This window comes from Aspergillus piperis (assembly GCF_003184755.1).
Source record: "Aspergillus piperis CBS 112811 unplaced genomic scaffold BO85scaffold_5, whole genome shotgun sequence".
Lineage (NCBI taxonomy): Eukaryota > Fungi > Ascomycota > Eurotiomycetes > Eurotiales > Aspergillaceae > Aspergillus > Aspergillus piperis.
The window spans coordinates 596712-615669 of record NW_020291595.1 but is presented as its reverse complement, the minus strand read 5'-3'; the positions used below and the strand labels follow the sequence as shown (position 1 = coordinate 615669).

The window sequence follows — 18958 nt, the reverse complement described above, 5'->3', positions numbered from 1 at the left end:
CTAATCTATTCTTTGCTGCCTGCAGAATTTTCTCGAATAGGTTTACCTACTTACTTACCCAACATATAAATGCCGCTGAGGAATCCACACTACATTAGATGAACCCCCCTTTCTTCCTTTCAAACTAACTAAAACCAAGTCAACTACTACTAAACTGTCCACACACGGCAGTCATACCATTTCAAATCTTCTTCCAATAATGATCAATACATAACTTTGATATTGGATGAAATGAATATACTTATCCATGAATCAAATTTGTTGGTTTATCCTCTCTTCTCCGTCCGTGAGGAGAAGATTCCCTAACATGACCGGAGGAGGCATGTCTGTTTCCCTATCTACCAACCAAGGAGTAAGGAGGTTACTACTATACACCTAACCTACCCCTTGTCTCACTTGTCTGTTCTATTCTCGGGTATCTTTGTCTGCTTGCTATCTCCAATTCGAATGCTGAAATCATGCCAGCGTAATGGCCACGGTAGGTTGATGATCTTGCATTTTTATATCGTGTTCATACTACACCTCCCTCGGAACCTGTCAACAGCCGTCTTGCGATGATGAAGCCATTGTGTTGTGGAATCAATCATGTCACTTGACACCCGATTTCTAAACGATTTGTAGTGGTATTTCTGATGCAAGAGATTATGCGGCTATTCATGCCATTCTTTATCCCCCCCACCTCTCTCTCTCTCTCTCTCTCTCTCTCTCCCCTCATAGTGATGTGCTGCTATACTATGGTACAGGATGCTCGACACATCCAAATACAAAACGCTTTTTAGATACAACAGAATTCAAATCAATCAAAGGCAATTGATATATCCGAGGCGAATGCACCAAATACAATCAATCAATCAATCAATCAATCATTGTGGGCCATCATCTCCATGTCCACGTGGTCATTATAGTATGATACGTCGTTCCTCAGTAGCGTTGAGGTACTCGGTGGACTACGTCCCTCCCCCCGTCGAGGATGACCCGCTCCGCTGGGTTACTGCCATCGTAATAGCGCTCGTCCCGCACAGGGCGCGTAGCAACGTATACAGGCCGCTCAATGTATTCTCTCGGCTGCCGGGCAGCAGCGTCATCCATGTAGACGCTCACATCTCGACCGCTCGGGCGCACGCTCTCCACCCGCTGAATCATCGGCGGCTCCTCGTACCGACTAGTGGGCGGGCGCACACTCGGCATCCGGACGATCCGCTCCCGGGGAAGCTCGGCTTCGTCCAGGTAAGGGGGACGGCGAGTCCCGTATTCCGTCACTTGCACGCTGGCACTACGGGGAAACGGCTCTCGTTCATCCAAAGCTCCAGTGTACGGTCGCCGTTCGCTGGGAGCCGGACGAGCGTAGTCGGTGACTCGCCGGTAGGCAGTCGGTGGAGGTGGCATGTCCTGCACGTATCGCCGACCGCCATACGGATCCTCGAGAACAGACGCCGCTCGCACGCTTGCCGTGCGCAGTGGTGTACGGTCGTCGTAGACGTCACTTCTGGGTAGTCGAGTAGAGGGCGGAGGCATAGCCTGCAGTCTTGGAGCAGGCAACGTCTCGTAGTACTGATTGCCATGCTCGTCAACCACTATCCGACGCGGTGGAGGTGCCATCGCCCGTGCTGCAGGTTCCTCTTCATAGTAAGCATCATGATATCGTGGTGAGTTGGGCGATTCGCCAGCCGGAATATAGCGTCTCGTAGGAGGTGGCTGCGCCAGCTCATCATAGTATCGAATTCTCTCAGGTGGTGGACGCTCAACAATAGCATACGACCCGGCCCGCACGGACTGGGGACTGGCTTGGTCAACATATTCACGAGCATACTCGGGTTGCCGAGCCTGATGCAAGCTAGCAACTCTGCGCAAGTCTTGATCGTCCCGGACTGGCCGGCGAGCACTAAGTCTCGAAAGGGTGCGCTGAATACCCGGCTCAGCATGGGGCTCGTACACCTCGTACTCATATGCCGGTTCCCTAATCTGTGGTTCTCGCCGTTCTAATACGGGAGTATAGCGCGGGGAAGCAATGTCAATGTACACTGGTCTTTCTTGTGGCTGGCGGGTCCGGTAAGCGTGTTGAGTGTCTGTGAATGGCGGAGGTGAAACGGGCTCTTCCTTGATGAATGCTTCTTCAACATGGGCCGCTGCTGGCGCTCTAGTATACGATGGACGACCTCTGTCATCCTGCAACCTCCTACGTTTCCTAGACGTCAATGGCTGAGCAGGAACCTCAGGGCTAGCATGGCGCTCTGGACCGTAATCCGGACGCGAGTCCTTTAGTTGATGGACTGAGGGCACCTTGGCGATGGCTAAGGGGGAGACTCTGGACGGCTGCGGAGCAGCAGGGGAGGTTATGTGATTTCGCACAATTCTTACATCGCCTCCCCGTGAGAGTGATCTCCGAGACCGACGATGCCGCTCGGGCACTCGATCTTCCGGTGCTCGTCGTTTTGTCCCGTTCGCATAACCCCGTTGAGACCCATAATTATCATCCCTCTCCATAGGCGCTACCCCGGGGGCCGGTGGTGAATACTCTGGTTCTTCATACGCGTCGGTCGGCTGGTCGGGTTCGGGATATTTGCGGACGGCGACGTCCACCTCAGCATGGTGCGGCTGCCTCTGATCATAGGGTACTAGGTGGTCTGCCACGGGGTAAGTATCTTGCACATCCTGATCCGATCCAGTTCTGTTGAGGGCTTCAAGCCGTTGCAACTCATCTGAAAAGTTCTCTGCTGGAGCTTCAGTAGCCAGCTCCTCCGAATTAGACTGGGGAGCTGGAGACTGCCGCTGCGGCTCGCCCTGCTGGGGAGAGTCAGGGGCTCTACTGGAGTAGAACGAGTTCTCGTCAAAAGAGTCACCGGGCTCTCCAGCACCAGGTGCATCCACGGACGGAGACGGTTTGACCATCTCAAAGGCCTTCACTAGCACATCAGAAACGTCAAAGTCTGGTTTTGTGTCTTGTAGAGAGGCCTTCTGCCTCGAATCCTGCCTTTTTTGTTCCAACTGTTCCCGCAGCACTCTCTCCACCCGCTGCCGCTGTAGTTGTATCTCAGCTCTGACTAGATCATCTGACTTGGTCAGAAATATGGGATCAATCTCCGAGGCAGGCTTAGGGACTAAACGCGACGGCCCGGTCGCGCCGGAAGGAGCACTTCCGGCACTGGGAGCCTGCGATGTCGCCGGCCTCTGAGCTAACGGAGCGGACGGAGGAAGCTGGGGTTTCGGGGGAGACTTGAGTTGGTCACCCGATTTTACCTGGGTGGGAGTCGAGACAGGGGGGCCTCGCGAGGCGGGCTTGCGCACGAACTGCTGGGGAACCTTCAACCTAGGGTGAGTTCCAGAAAAGATATCGTCACTTATTTTCAAAATCTTTTCATACTCCTGCATCTCCTCACTTGCAGGCAGCCTGGTAGGTATATTACTACCTGAGACTGGCGAGATCTGGGCTGTTGCCATGGTCTAAAATAAGAAATAATACCCGGAGGACCGACAAAAAAAACTTAAGTTGCTCCGAGAAGAGCTGTTTTGTCACACCAGACACCAGTAGACCGAATCAGTTTCCTGCATCAGCTTTTCTTTCGGCTGTAGCACTTAAAATCCAAATCACTGCCTCACTTGACTTGGCTGAGGGAGACTAGAATGGGTGGCCAAGAGTGAGGAGTGGATAATATTGAGTATGAGGGAGGGTGAGCGAGGGAGGGAAGGGAAGGGGAAGGGAAAGGGAAATGGGAGGGAAAGACGGTGATGGCGGTGGATGGATGATGAGGTGCGGGAAGTACGTGGACGGGGGCGGTTTGCAGAGGAGAAAAGGCGAGGCCAGCTTCGTCGAGGCGGCCAGCTTGCAAAGGCACCGCGCGCACCGCTAGTTTCTTCTTAGTCACTTCCCAGCGCATTCACACATGGCTTGATTGGATGTACAAATCTGTTTGATCCCCGAATGAGAGGTAATCAAATTTCCTTCTAGATATGGCCGTCTACCCAAGTCAGCCGACAGACAGCGGGCTCGGGTGAAGCAAACGCAAGAAAATGTTGACCCCGAGCCTAGTACCAATAAATGTAAAAGAACAGAACCTGGTCGGGGAATGAAAGAGGAAAGAAGTAGCAGCAGCAGAAGCAGTGGAAGTGGAAATGCCGCGCCGGCTGCTCCCGCCATCGCCGGAGGGAGTCATTCGGTTTCGCGGTTCCTGTTGCGCCGTATTGCCCCCCCCTCCCCTCTCTCGCTTTTCTTGCGCTGGTGGCATTCATGTGTCTGCGATGAATCATTCAACCCTGCGCTCTCTCTTGCGAATTCCTTTCGCTCCCAGAACATACCACGTCCAACCCTCCTCTTCATTCCTCCGCTGCAATCTCTCCTGCTACCGCCCAAGTTCCTTGTCTCCGCATCGCAACAGTCTACCTTCATACCCCCGACGAACAATGGCTACCACCAGCAGTCCGGCCAGTGCGCCGCTGGACCCTCGTCCGGTCTTCTTCTTTGATATTGACAACTGCGTATGTTCACGCATTTTTCATCTTCCAATTTACCCTTCGTCACTGACCTGAGTGTGTTCGCAGCTCTACTCCAAAGGTGGGAATTTCGCGAACCGAGGTATTGATCGCACGACATACTGACACAACTACTCACTGAAGGGTGCAACATCCACGATGAGATGCAGAAATTGATCAGTGAGCTACCGCGACCGCAATCTATCTTATATATATGCGCTGACCCAATCATCTTCTTATTCTAGACCAATTCTTCATCAAGCACCTGTCCCTGAATTCCGATGACGCACACATGCTCCACATGAAGTACTACAAGGAATACGGTCTCGCCATTGAAGGTCTTACGCGCCATCACAAGATCGATCCCCTGGAATTCAACCGCGAAGTGGATGATGCGCTGCCGCTCGACGATATCCTCAAACCGGACCCCAAGCTGCGCCAGCTGCTCGAAGACATTGACCGCAGCAAAGTGCGAATGTGGCTTCTCACGAACGCCTACGTGACCCATGCGAAACGGGTGGTGAAGTTGCTGCAGGTGGACGACATGTTTGAGGGCATCACATACTGTGACTATGGCAGTTTGCCGCTGGTGTGCAAACCCAGCCAGGCCATGTATGAGAGGGCGGAAAAGGAGGCCGGAGCTTCCAGCACGTCAGAGTGCTACTTTGTTGGTGAGTTGCCCCTCAAATATCCTGCCTCATTGTACAGGCCCAGATCAAGTGCTGACCAGTATGCTTAGACGACTCCGGTCTGAATTGTACTCATGCTGCCGCCCGGGGTTGGGCCGTGGCTCATCTCGTTGAGCCTGGGATTCCCCTCCCCCACGTGCCGGCCTCGCAATATATGATTCGCAGCCTGGAGGAACTTAGGACCTGCTTCCCCAATTTGTTCAAGACCAAGCAGGAAGTATAGACTCAATCACATTTTGCGATAGATAGATATTATAGATGTGTACGGCCTCTTGTGTTTCAAGAGGTCACGAAGACTATGAGCGATATCATCATTCTGACTTTGACGGGTTCTTATCTTGGGTACAGGCACATACTCTAAAACTCATGAATGCACATATAGTGTAATTGATACTCACGAGAATATGACCATTTCAATAGCGCACACTGCAAATTCAAAAAATAGTGTAGTCGAATGTAGTCAAAGAAAGCAAATCAGTCAAGGTGAAGATAGACGTAGGGCTACTGTATGTCTTTCTGCCTCAGGCATAAACAACCGTGCACGAGTCGCGTCCTGAGGCTCCGAACGGGGGAGCTTCCCCGAACAGACACCATCAACAAGACAACAACATCCCCATTCCCCTCCCTCTTCCACGACAGGACAATCCTGCACCGGGGCTTTCTAACGGCCTGAATGCTTCAATATGGCTGACCTATCTCCGGGCCATGTGGTCACTTTGACCGACGGTCGGCAGGCCACCGTTCGGTTTGTTGGCTCGACACAATTCGCTGCGGGAGACTGGATCGGCGTGGAATTGGACGAGCCCACGGGCAAGAACGATGGCTCAGTTCAAGGAGAACGATACTTCGACTGCGAACCGGGATTTGGCATGTTCGTTCGGCCCACTGCCATCGCGGCAATTGTTGAACAGCCCGCTCGACCGACCAAGCCGGCCGCTCCTAAGGGGAATGCCACCACCACCCCGGCCAGCCGAAGTCGCGCCCAAAGTGGTGTCACTCCAGGGAACACCGGACTCAAGAGACCGACTTCCCTGTCATCTGCGACGGCAAAGAGACATAGCGCCGGGGCTTCGAGTCCGACCTCGGCCCTGAGAGGAGCCGCTCAACGCTTGTCAACAAAGGTATCGTACCGTCCTTCTAGCACGCCAATAGTAATATTAAGAAGCTAATGCTGGTCGCACGATAGTCTCCTACAAAATCACCGACGAAGCCCGCCTCCACCCCCCTCTCGAACAGATCGTCTGCAAGCAGCACACCGCGGCCGTCTGCGGTGGCACCAAAGACTCGGACATCCATCAGCTCCAAGACGTCTATGGGCCCGCCCGCTCCTCCTTCAGCGACAACTCGCGCATCACGGCCTTCGATATCTGCACCAGCGAGCAGGGCAGGCAGACCCAGTGTCCAGGGTACAGCGTCGGCACCGTCAGGATTGACAAAGCGACCTGTGCTCCGGCCCACGGGCTCAAACAAAGCATCGGAAGAAGCAGAAAGTGTGGCAAGCCCTCAGTCTGAGGAATTGGAGACAAGTTCTCATGATGTCGAAGAGGAAGGCGCAGATGACGCGGATCTGGCGCCTAAGGCTCCGAAGCCCACACCGAGTTCTTTGCGGACAGCTACCAGCCAAAGACCCCAACCCACTCCGTCACATCGACAGTCGCTAAGTGGCAATGTTGTAGCAAGAGAGCTGGATGAGCTGAAAACCAAGCTCCGGGTCATGGAAAAGAAACGGGCCGACGATCGCGAGAAGCTGAAGACACTGGAACAACTCCAATCGGAACGAGACAAGTTTGAAGGCATCATCCAGAAGCTGCAAGCGAAATATCAGCCGCAGCAGCTTGAGATTAACGAGCTGCGGAAGAAGCTGAAAGATTCGGAAACGAGGCTCGAGGAAGTCGAGCGACTCCAGGCGGAACATGATTCGCTTATGGAAATGGCCACTCTGGACCGCGAAATGGCGGAAGAGACCGCGGATGCTTTCAAGCACGAAGTCGAGACTCTCAGGTTGAGGGTTGAGGAGCTCGAACTGGAAGCGGAGGTTCTGCGCGAAGAAAATGAGGAACTTGGTCAGGTCATGAGCCCGGAAGAAAAGTCCAGCCATGGATGGTTGCAGATGGAGAAGACGAATGAGCGTCTTCGAGAGGCTCTTTTACGTCTCCGTGATATGACCCAGCAGCAGGAAGCGGAACTCAGGGATCAAGTGAAGGAGCTTCAGCAGGATTTGGAGGAATATACCGCCATCAAGTCTAAATACGAGAAGACAAAACAGAAGCTGCTCGTAGCGGAAAACAATGTGGAACACCTGAAGCAGCAATTGGAGACGGCCCTGGGTGCCGAAGAAATGATCGAGGAACTTGCCGACAAGAACATGCGTTATCAGGAGGATATCAACGAATTGAAAGCAGCCATTGAGGATCTGGAGGCTCTGAAAGAGATCAACGACGAACTCGAATACAACCACATCGAGACGGAGAAACAGTTGCAGGAGGAGATCGACTACAAGGATGGCCTGTTCACGGAACAAAGTCGCCGGCTCGCCCAGCAAGACGAAGTCATCGAGGATCTAGAATACACTCTTGTCCGCTTCCGAGAGCTGGTCTCTACTCTACAGGGAGACCTGGAAGATATGCGCGCATCCCAACAGATCTCCGAAGCAGAGGCTACTGACCTCTCCACGCGCTCCCGGGCCATGATGGACCTCAATCTTAAGCTTCAGGCCTCGGTTTCAAAGGCGCAAACGAAGACAATCGACATTGAACTCAGTCGTATGGAAGCAGAGGAAGCGGCGCAGCATTTGTCCATTACCAAGCTGTATCTTCCCGAATACTACGAGAGTGAGCGGAATGCCGTTCTCGCGCTTCTGCGCTTCAAGCGCGTGAGCTTCAAGGCGACCTTGATGACCAGCACTTTCCGTGAGAAGGTTTCTGAACAGGCGTCTGTATCTACACCCCTCGAAGACCTTTTTATTGCTCACGAGGTCATGGAGAAGCTCTTGTATATTGCTTCTCTCTGTGATCGGTTTGTGAACTACATCACGAACTGTTCTTCCGAAGGGTTTGAGAGTATCAAAGGAGCCTTGTTCGAGATGGAGCCGGTTGAGCGCACCTTAAACTTCTGGCTAGAAGCTCTGAAGAAGAACGACGTGAACATGAAGAAGTGTGCCGTTGAGCTGCAGCGGTCTATTGCACTCTTGTCACATCTCACCGAGACTCTCCTTCCCAGCTCCTTGGAAACGTTCGCCGACGAGCTGTGCATGCGCTCCATGTTGGCCCAGGCCTACACCGACCACGCAGCCTCAGCAATCTCGCGTCTCAAGTCGCTGTTCCAGTCGAAGCTTGTGGTGCCAGAAGGCGGCGACGAAGAGCACACCTTCCTGTACAACAAGATGGAAGGCCTTGTGTCTCAAGCTCGAGGTCTAAAGGTTGCCATGGGAAAGATTAACCGCTCCCTGGAAGATCTTCGCTCAAGGTCTCTTGCTCTCTCGCAGGACGTTGTCGGCCCTTTCAAACAAGCTGAAGAGGCCGCCAAAGACTTGTCGGATCTGACTCGCCAGATTGGAGAGAACATCGTCTTCCTCATCATCGACGAAAGCCGCACGCAGCCCCTATCCCTGGAAGAAGCCTTGAACACCATGTCTCAGATTTCCACCCTCTACGCCCAGCCCTCCGAAACAGGAAGCGAAAGCAGCGATACGATGTTCCTCATCGGCAACCGACTCCGCAGCCTCGGCGGCCTCCTCGAGGAGCTTGACTCCATCACGTCTGATCTCTCCATCACGACAGAATTCGAGCGGCGTCCCTCCCCATGGACCGTCCGATCCGCAGAGCTCAAATCCAACAAAACCATCTCCCCCGATGCTGACGAAGAGATCCGTCGCCTGAAGAACGAGATCCACGAAGCATCCACCGCCCTCGGCGTCAAAGACCAAGCCATCGAAGAGCAAGCCATCAAGGTCGAGCTCGTCGAGTCCCGGATGCGCGAAGCCAGCAAAAAGGCATCAATGGTGAAAGACCTAGAAGCCGAGCTGGAGAAGATCCGCACCCGAGAAACGGAACTCTCCTCCACCGTCGAAAAGCAACGCAAAGACCTCGAAGCCCTCGAAGCTGAGCGCGACGAGATCAAATCCCGCCTCGACAAAGTCAAACGCATCTCCGGCACCACCGGCGCCACCACAACCGAAGGCATTGCCGTCGACGCCGGCGTCTCCCTGGCCACCATGCGCGAGAACGAAGCCCTCCGCGCCGAAGTCGAAAGCCTCCAAGCCGCCGTTCGCTACCTCCGCGAAGAAAACCGACGCGCCAACATGCTCGACCCCTTCTCCATCCAACGCTCAGCAGACCTCTACTCCTGGCTCGACGTCCCCCTCACCTCTGCCCCAACTACAACCACAACCCCCACCACCGAAAAACTCCACCAAACCGCCCACGAAAGCAGAGAAGTCTTCACCCACCTCCTCAAACTCACCAAAGACTCCAACATCTGCGACCTCAAATCCACCCTCACCACCTCCAACTCCACCAATACCCGAACAGGCTGGCGCCCCTCCAAAACCAAACTCCGCTACCAAGTCCTCCGCCAGCGCGAAAACTTCTCCCGCTGGGCCGAATGGCGCGACGAAATCATCTCCCACGAGCGCGAACAAGACCGCGTCGCGGCCGCTAAGAAAGACCGGTTGGCTCGCGAGCAGGATCGTGATCGTGCGCGTGGCCATATGCCACGGAACTCGGCTTACGGGGCGAATTTCCCTCAAGGGTTAGGTCATGGCATGATGGGAAGGGCATGGCAAATCCTGGGCATGGAGCATGAGGGGAGGAAGGCCGCGGCTGGTGCTGTTTCTCCTTCGGCTATTGGGGTTGCTATTAGTGATGAGAATCTGGGAGGAGAGGGGGGTGTTGGTGTTGATGTTGATGGCGATGGGGAAGCGGCGCTGGCGTCGTTTGATTAGAAAATTGTATCTATGCAGATACTATACTATTGAAGTAAATGTAACTAGTACTACTACTACTTAGTGGTTGATTGGCTGAATGATTGGCTGGTTGCGCTGCTTTTGGAGCGAGATGGAACGGGTGCGGATATACTAACGATACCTTTGTTGTTGTTTTGTATATGTTTTGCTACTACCAGGCATAAAGTACTACTATTTGTGCTTATTTTACTTGTTGTGGACATATTAGCTAGCATATATAGAATATATATTAGTTTGGGATGATATATTCATTAAGCTAAGTTCTTATTGCAGTATAATCATGCATTTTACTTGGTTCTGAGTTGATCTGAACCTTAGCAATTCAGATGCGATTGATGAAGATTGATGAAGGTGACCATCATATGGGGGAGATCAGCGTATAGTGTGCATTATACATTGATTCTTTGTATATGTACTTGGCTGTGAAATGACTATCTAATCGACATGGTCTACCTTGCAAGAAACAAATCAACCGCTCAATATGCCTCATAATGACAAACAGACATATGCAGGCAAAAAACACACATTAGAAACAAGAAAAAAGACAAGAATAAAGGATAATGTACAGCGCCACGCCAGAGCTGTTTGTACAGCTATTGAAACAGAATGTAACAGGAACGACAACGACGTTCATTGATTAACCATGCGTTTTGGAGGGAGATTGTTTGCAGATAAAAAGATAACGATAACGATATAATGATGATGTTGATGCAATCGTCGTCAATGTCATGGACAGATGGAGGTTTTTTTTGATCATGTCAGCTAGAGTGAAGGACTAGCTGATTTATCGGCTATTGCGCATCCGGGTAGATGCCATGTTGGTGATCGAGAAACGATCGTTTTAGAGATTGCCGGCAAGTATGGCTTCGGTGGCTGTAGAGGAAATGATGTCAGTGAAATTCTGGTTAATAGTTTTTTTTTCCCAGCCTTACCTGAGTTGATGTAGGGACGTTTAGCGTCGAGGTTAACGCCGAATCGTCTCTCAAGTTCCAGCTTGATGCTCTTCTTGGTCACTGTCATCAAGTCTGCGGTGCGCAGGATCTCACGGATCTCCGACAAAAGGACATCGTCGGCTGGCAAGTGAGACAGATCTTCCATCTCCATCTCCATATTCCGACTCATCATCTCTGAAGGTGCCAAAGACATGCGAGACGAGTAGCGGGGAAGGTTGAACTGGGACACTGGTCTCGAAGCCGGGAACCCGTACTCAGACTGCATTGGGTGGTAGGACTTGGTGCCGTAAGAGAACCCAGAGACTTCTGAACGATCGTCCCGCGAAGTCTGAGCTTCCCACAGTTCGGCCTGATATTCCTCCCACGTCTTCTTAGGGATAGACGACGGGTCAAACTTTCCTTCATCGGAGATGACGACCTTGCGGCCCTTCTCTCCAGTAATGACACGTGTATTACCCCAGGAGAAATCGTCCATATGCCAGAATGAGTACAGGGGCAGAGCCAGCGACGAAATAGGGATACCAAGGATGTAAATGAACATCCATCCAATCATGTCCCACTTACGCCGGAAGATGAAAATGAGTGCCTGCAGACCGTAGATGGCAGCCAGAAGCACGAATGCCGTCCATGGAATCGTGGATGTGTCATGAATGAGCCAGTAGATCAGGTAAACGATGTAAGCAACGGTGACAGGCTGAATGATTGTACTGATGAGATCCACAAACACAATGAAGCGCATACTGAAGCAACAGAAACCACAAAGCTGATTCAGTGGTATCAACTCAATTAGATTGTGGACCGTAGAATTAATCCACCGACGACGTTGCGACAAGAACACAGCGAAGCTCTCAGGGGCGATTGTGAAAGCTTTAGCGGCCGAGATATACTTCGTCTTGTACTTGGGATGGTGCTTAATGAGCAGTGTTGTCAGATAACGATCTTCACCCAAGTGCAGCAGATTCTTCATGTGGAGAGTGTCGACACGAATTTCCGCATAGGCTTCAACAATCTCTTTGCTCACGAACAGAGGCTTCCCACTTTCGGCTGAGCGGATGCGATACATGGTGAAGCAACCTGGCAAACAAGTAATGGATCCGAAAAGACTCTCAAAGGCTTTGACAAGGTTGTGGGAGATGTAGTATTCGTAGACTTGAATCATTGTCACCATTGACGTTTTGGCGTTCGAAAGAGCAGTTTCTCCACAGATACCCAAAATGCGGGTATCGGCCAGCAGAGTTGACACCATTCGTGTTGCAGCATCAGGAGCCACCACCGTATCGGCATCTACCTGTAGAATAAACTCATAGAACGTGGGATTGACACCGATGATGTTGCGTATCTGGTGATATATCTCCAGCTCCATAGGACTCATGGGAAGATTGTAATGGACGCGGTTGAGGAACCGCATGAGCACCATCTGGGAATCACGCTTTCCTCTGTTACCTGGCCGAGCGACCTCGGAGGGTTTACCGACCTTGACAACAACCAGGAAAGGAACGATGTGGCCCATGACCTCATAGAGACCCGAGTAAATCTTACCCATATTGTGCTGTTTCATACCTTCGCCCAAACTTTCGAAGCTTAGCGGCTCGGGGTCGACGGATTCGGGTACGCCTAGGATGTCTAAGACGATTCGAGGGGTAGGACGATCGTTTCCTTGTCCGATAATCATACCATCACAAATAACCACGAGAAGTTTGCGTTTGTCATCATAGCGCATGCGAGCCATAGAGTCGATAGCACGGCGGAGGGATTCCTCGTCTTCAGTGTAGGCTGGGACTTGACAAATGATGAACTTGTCGAGATTCTCTGGGAGATTCTTTCTCGAAAATTGCAAGGCCGCCAAGAACTTGAAGACGACAATCAAACAGATGAAGATTGATATGGCGAGGATGAAGTAACGGGCAAACTGACAACGAGGCGAATTACGTGTATCCACATGGCCGACAAAGAAAAGATTGTCTAAGCAGAGCTGCATGCGTTCGCGCATCACGTCGGATATTGCCAGGTCCTCCCAGTACTTTGTCAAATCTTGACCTGGCAGTCGTTGGAAAAGTTGCACGACAAGGTCATCCATGAAGTCGCGATCGACGTTAGCAGGGACCGATTCCCCTACAGGCGCTTGCACTCTTCGTCCTCCGGCCACATATGTCGTCAGGTCGTATACCCTCCCGTTGATACTTCCAATGTACTGTGACTTGTCTCCCAAAGTTCTCAGGTATGTCGGGGTGTAGCCAACCCATCCCTTGAAGTAGTTCGCTTTGAGCATTATCATCTGCTCCTGAAACCAATCGGGGCGAGAGTCATTGGTGAAGTAACGGAAGTCATGGTATACCCAATTGGTATCACTCGTGCTGACGGTGGTGGCAGAGCCGGAGACGTTAGTGGAAGAGTAGTCCAGGAGCACTGTAGGGTCAATAGAGCCCGTTTTTCCTGGGCATAAAGCCGAGACCTGAACTGGGAAAAGACCGGTGGCATCGGTACCAGCATAATTCTTGAGTTGTTTCTCCGGGACGATATCTGGGTAGTGAGACGGCATGAACTTGCCCAAATTGAAAACTATACCGCGAATCGCAACGAATGAATTATGCCCATCCTTGCCGTTGTGTGTGCTCAGCTCACCCGAGGAATACACATGCTGAGTGGGACAAATCAGACCAGGGAAAGCGACAATGAAGAAGATTGCAAAAGCACAACTGAACCAGATGATCAAGTTGATCGCAAGCTTCTCACGCCAGGCGGTTCTAACATCTTTCCGGGACATGCGGCCAAACGTTTTGATCATAAAGTCTGGGATATAGAAGGTGAGAAGGTACACAATTGCCATCCAGCGTTTGCGACTTCCGGAGACAGGCGCCTCATCCACTTCCTCCATCTTCTTTTCGTTGCCCTTTTCGAGCATTTGTTCTCTCGTATCCAAATTCCGGAACATGTCGCCCGAATTGAATGCAGAGGCGCCGGCATCTGAGCGCCCATCGAACTCACGACTACTGGAGTATCCCTGTTTTCCATCCTCCCCGTAGATGAAACCACCCGGGGACTGATCAGACGGGCCGAGGAGCCGGACTTTTGAATCAGCGTAGCCGCCAGCGCGCGCATGAAGGAGGTTATCCCCGCCTTCATCAGAGCCTTCCGCAGGATATACAGGAACAACACGCTCGCCTAATTTGGCAAGATCGGCCCAGCAGCGCTCGCTGAGAAAGACACCCGTGCTGCCTACCCTAGCTTCGTTCCCTGGCCACCGCTTTTCATCCAAGACGACTTCGGACTTCTCTCTGTCGCTTCCCACAACGACGTTGCCGATCTCAGCCAGGCCGAGAAACTCGGCAAACGGGAGGAAGATGCTGAAGTCGGCGTTCCTGAGCCGCTGACTGATCTCCGCGATGCCAAAGGTCTGGACCTGTGCTCGCACGCACTTGCTATCGAATTGGTTCGCAATGCGGCGATCGTTGGGTTTCAGACAGAACACAAAGTAAGGGTTCAAATTGGCAGAGTTCAAGCATTTACTAACGATATCCAATGAAGAGAGGAACTGGCCCGCAGCGCCTTGCATACCGCTAGCCAGCATCGTGCTCTTTCGGCGACCGGAACTTTTTGACATGCTACCGGCTTGACTTTCGTATTCATCTTGATCGTCCGCTTCAGGTGCATCGAAGGCTAACCGAGATGGTCCAGCCTTCCGGCGAGCCATGCTGGGCATTCTCATAGGCTTGGAGCTCACCTGTGCCTGCATAATCGCGGTCCGCTCCTGAGGATGGGTGACTGTCTGCAAAGCTTCTTGACCAAATAGGTCTCGCACGAAGTCACTACTTGTCGACCTCATCAGGTTCATGAGATCTCCCGAAACAACATCGCCATTCTCCTCCAAAAGGCCATGCACGGGGTAATCGACCTCTCCGGCGAAATGCTTCACCGTGAATGCGGACCGAGCACCTTGGGAGATTAGGGTAGTCCCTTGTCCCGTGCCGCCGACTGTAATGGCGGGGTTTTTGTTCTCGAACCGCTTTTTGACAGACTCGAGGAACTGAGAGTCTGTCCGGCCCCGCTTAGTCTGATCGTCGAGGATGCTCAGAAGGCCGTTTCCAGATTTCAGTAAGCCACGAGTAGCATCGCTGTTGTCGAAGTAGCTTGTAGCAGGCACAGTAACTTCTTCACGATCCAGCATCTCAGCCTTCCGCTCGAAGAATGACTGCAAGCAGAAATTGTACAAGGACTCGGTGGCCGCATTGCTCAGGAGCTGATCGAGCGTAGAGCCAGTTGCGCTGGCCTGAGAGAATCCAGGGAAGTCGAGGATGGAGACAGTGTTCGCCACGCTGTCTTCAGCTGCACATATCCGCTGATTGATACCCTCAAAGATATAGGCCACTAGCAGCGAGTATAGGGTGCGCGCGAGACCATCAGCATTTTGTCGAGCACCCTTCGGATCAAGCATCACCGTCACCCGTTCCCGACGAATCGTCTTCGTCCGATATCCGAAGCTGGTCTCCAGCTCTTCCACCCCCAATCCCAAAAAGGCAGCGATAACAGAGAGGACATCCTTATTCTTGACGACGGTGACCGTTTCGCCACCCTCATGAGAGTAACCGCCCGATTCCTCCGCCGTAGTGGTAGTGGCTTGGCCACTAACAAAGTCCAGCTGACCCAGGTGAAGAATGGTAGCAAGGATCTGACAGAATTCGGCGATCTCACTGCGAGGGAACTCCAATTTCCTGAGTGCGGTCTTGAAGTGTTGGAAACCATCGGCATCATTAATACCGACTTTTAGCTGGGTGGGGTGGCCGAGGTATCTCCATCTCTTGTGACCAATTGAGGCGCCTGAGAGCTTGCCACCACTCGTCGACACATGTATAGAACTGTCGAAGCCCAAGTGTTCCTTCTCCGCAGCACTGGTACCGGCTAAGAGATAGTAGAGCACGTGAAAACTACGTTCTCCCGTGGGCACTGAGGCAATGCGACTACGCTCCAGCCTGTGGTCGATAATCTTACCACCGATCAGGGTGGGATTGACCGAGGAAGACCCGTCGTATTGCAGTTCCAGGAACAGTCCAGCTTTGGACGCAGTTGGCGTAGTCACGGACTTGGTCGTAGTCAAGGTATCAAAAACGAACGCAGCGTAAGACAGCTTCGACGAGAGCGGGGTCGAGGAGAACGAGAGAAATGATGATAACAGATGTGAGCGAATGGTCGTCTTTCCAGAGCCGCTTTCACCACTAGAATGACTGTCAGCTTTCCGTATAAGCAGTTATCGTTATGTATGCTCACAGGAAAACAATGGCCTGGTTTTCTCCACGGGCACCTAGCCGAGTAAATGCACGTTTGGCGAGGTCTTCCGCCTCTCCCATAGCACTTCCTTCCTTGTCGCCATCGGGACCGCGGGATGATGTTGTGTATGTGTTCAAGCTGATCAATGCCTGGGAGGAAAGACGGGCTGTCGGTAAGCCGACATGAAACCTTAGAAGCTGCTGTCAGTGAAATGAGCTTTCATACTCTATGAAAGAGAAACCCTACCGGCTTGCAAGGTGCGCGGTCAAGTGAGTATCCGACTGTAAATGCGCTGGTAGGGATGGTAACGACGACTGGGCATGGGACGGTGTACGCCCGGAGGGTGCAGGTCCAGCCATGTTGCTGGTGAGGTTACCAACTCAAGGTTGAGGGTGTGGAAGTTGTCAGGCTTTCGCCGCAATAACCACCAGGGCACCTGCAACAAAATCTGTGAAGACTGTGGCCGACAGAAAGCGAGATCTTGTCTGGACCGTAATGGAACTCTTCAGGTATGCTTGGCCGAGGTGGGCTATTTCCAGCCGAGGAATGTTCGATTATCTTGGATGGGGAATTCCTAGTAGTCTAGGGAAGATAGGTGCATTGCTCGTATAAAAGGTAAATGCTAGCCGATCACAAGACAGAGGGCGATCGGGGACTATCCAAATCTTCAGTGTGGTGAATGTGAAATGGGAGCAGCCCTGCTGACGGAGGTAGCGAGAGAGGCAGGCGTGGCGCGATCCGGCCAAACGATCGTATATAGGCGGTTTGAGATGGATAAACGAGGGATGCTCAACGGAGAGCCTTGATTAGATTAGAATAACAGGGCCAAAGAACCGAATGAAGAAGGAAGAGAGAAAAGTAAGGAAAAGAAACAAAAGAGGCAGTCAACAATACAAGTGCGACAGAGAGGAAGAGCACAAGTTGCTGCTGGGAAGCTGTCCGGGGTTAAGCAGCGGAACAATAATATGGACTACTGTTGATAAAGGGAAAAACTTACAGGCTTTGGGCTGTGGTTGGTCTAGCTGCGACTCGGCGCGCCAGCACTAACAGTCACTATGTTGCCCGACTGGGTAAGTCCGTATGGAACTGGTTACCAGACGGCGGGGGGGGAGGGGAAGTTGCAAATTACTAGCGGGATGGTATTGAGGGGGTTTTACACGGTTTGGGGAGGGACCACAACAAAGTAGGTCGGTGACGGAGAAATCAATTGATTCATGTGGAAAGAAGAAGAAAGAAATTTCACAAGCCAGAATGTTCATCCCGAGCGGCCATAATCATGTAGGTCATCATCCACATCCCAGATAGTGCGGTGCTTGTTTCTTTCCCACTTCCCACCTTCCGTGTCTCCTGAGATTGGGGATTATTTTTGGGACGATGCATCCTGCGCTGACAGCCGAGGACCCGCGGATCCTCAGCCGGTGGGGATTCTCAGTCCGGTCGGTCGAACCGTCCCTTGATGGTCTGGTTAGGTTAAGACCCGAGCCAGTCCAGTCAATGAGGGGACCATATTTAGATTAATCCCACTGGTTGTGGGATGGTTGAGGAGGAAAAGAAGAAAAATAGAAAAGAGGGAAAAAAAGAAAAAGAAAAAAGAAGAGACATCGGTCTCAGTTCCCGCCTCGAGATATTGTGTCAATCCTCGAGCAGCTGAAACCACACTGATTTCATAAATTACTCTTTCCCTCCTTCTGGGGTCTCAGATATACTACGGAATAACTTCCCAGATATTATAATTACTTCAATACTTTCATTACTTCATTATTCCGTACTGATGCGAAAAACAACAGGACTGGCGAGAATGTGAGACGAGGCTTCCCGGCCGCCCCAATCTATTCTGGCAACCGGATTCAATCTTATGTCAATCATTCAGCGCCACACGCAGGAAAAGGGGTCAAGTCTCCTGCCCTCTCCCTTTGACAGCAACTCACGCTTTGGTGACCGACAGGAACCGGGGGGCATGAGGCCTCAATATATGCACCCAGGCCTGCAGCGTCTCGAGTTGATACATATTACGAGTCAGTCGGCCGGTTAGCGATCTGCGGTTAATACTCAATAACTGTATAGATAGATACTACGTAGATAGAGGATGGAGCCATGGGTGATTTTTTTTTTCTTTTTTGGCTCTGGCCTACTCGCATTTAAATCCCAAACAGTCAAGTCTCCGCCATCGACACTCACATCCTCGGTCGGGAGATCGTGAATGATCACCCACCACCACCACTCACAAGAGCAGGGGGGAAGAGAAAGAGAGATAGCCAAGAAGACCCTGAGGGGCCCGGGAAAACATAAAAGAAACAGGCTAAGCGGGTGGTCGGGGTGGACCGATTGGATCATTCGATCTGTTGATGAAACTAGGGGGTGGGTGGGATTTCCCTTGTGGTTGCTGGTCGGCGGTAAAGCACTTACTCCGTAGAACACGCTGGAAGATCCAGTTTTCTACCATCCATATCCACCCACAGATAATTGTGTTTTTCTTACTCTAGATGCCGTGTTGGATGGAGGCAGCCCAGAATCACAAATGACTGACCTTGTTAAAATGACTTTTGTGTCTTTGTTGAGAGAACGAAACGTCACCTGTAACAGTACGGCTTGACGTTACCCAACTTTAAAGTTTCCCTTCATAC

At 51.9% G+C, this 18958-nt stretch overlaps 4 protein-coding genes across 4 annotated transcripts; 2 read left to right on the top strand and 2 right to left on the bottom strand.

Moving 5' to 3' along the window:
• Positions 1-921: 921 nt before the first annotated feature.
• BO85DRAFT_486100 (uncharacterized protein) lies at positions 922-3438 on the bottom strand (the record flags this gene model as incomplete). Its single annotated transcript, XM_025663367.1, has 1 exon — positions 922-3438. One exon carries the CDS (start codon positions 3436-3438, stop codon positions 922-924), a length of 2517 nt encoding a protein of 838 aa, XP_025517555.1.
• Positions 3439-4059: 621 nt separating this feature from the next.
• On the top strand, positions 4060-5580 carry BO85DRAFT_447515 (putative pyrimidine 5'-nucleotidase). The gene is made up of 5 exons (XM_025659742.1): positions 4060-4473; positions 4537-4549; positions 4612-4647; positions 4713-5138; positions 5207-5580. Exons 1-5 carry the CDS (start codon positions 4399-4401, stop codon positions 5377-5379), a joined length of 723 nt encoding a protein of 240 aa, XP_025517554.1. The 5' UTR covers positions 4060-4398; the 3' UTR covers positions 5380-5580.
• Positions 5581-5767: 187 nt separating this feature from the next.
• Positions 5768-10361, top strand: BO85DRAFT_416945 (putative dynactin). The gene is made up of 2 exons (XM_025657754.1): positions 5768-6277; positions 6343-10361. The coding sequence occupies exons 1-2, from the start codon at positions 5840-5842 to the stop codon at positions 10096-10098; spliced, it is 4194 nt and encodes a 1397-aa protein (XP_025517553.1). The 5' UTR covers positions 5768-5839; the 3' UTR covers positions 10099-10361.
• Positions 10362-10960: 599 nt separating this feature from the next.
• Positions 10961-16693, bottom strand: chsE (chitin synthase class Va; the record flags this gene model as incomplete). The annotated part of the gene is made up of 4 exons (XM_025663366.1): positions 10961-10992; positions 11052-16282; positions 16335-16523; positions 16581-16693. 4 exons carry the CDS (start codon positions 16691-16693, stop codon positions 10961-10963), a joined length of 5565 nt encoding a protein of 1854 aa, XP_025517552.1.
• Positions 16694-18958: the final 2265 nt, after the last annotated feature.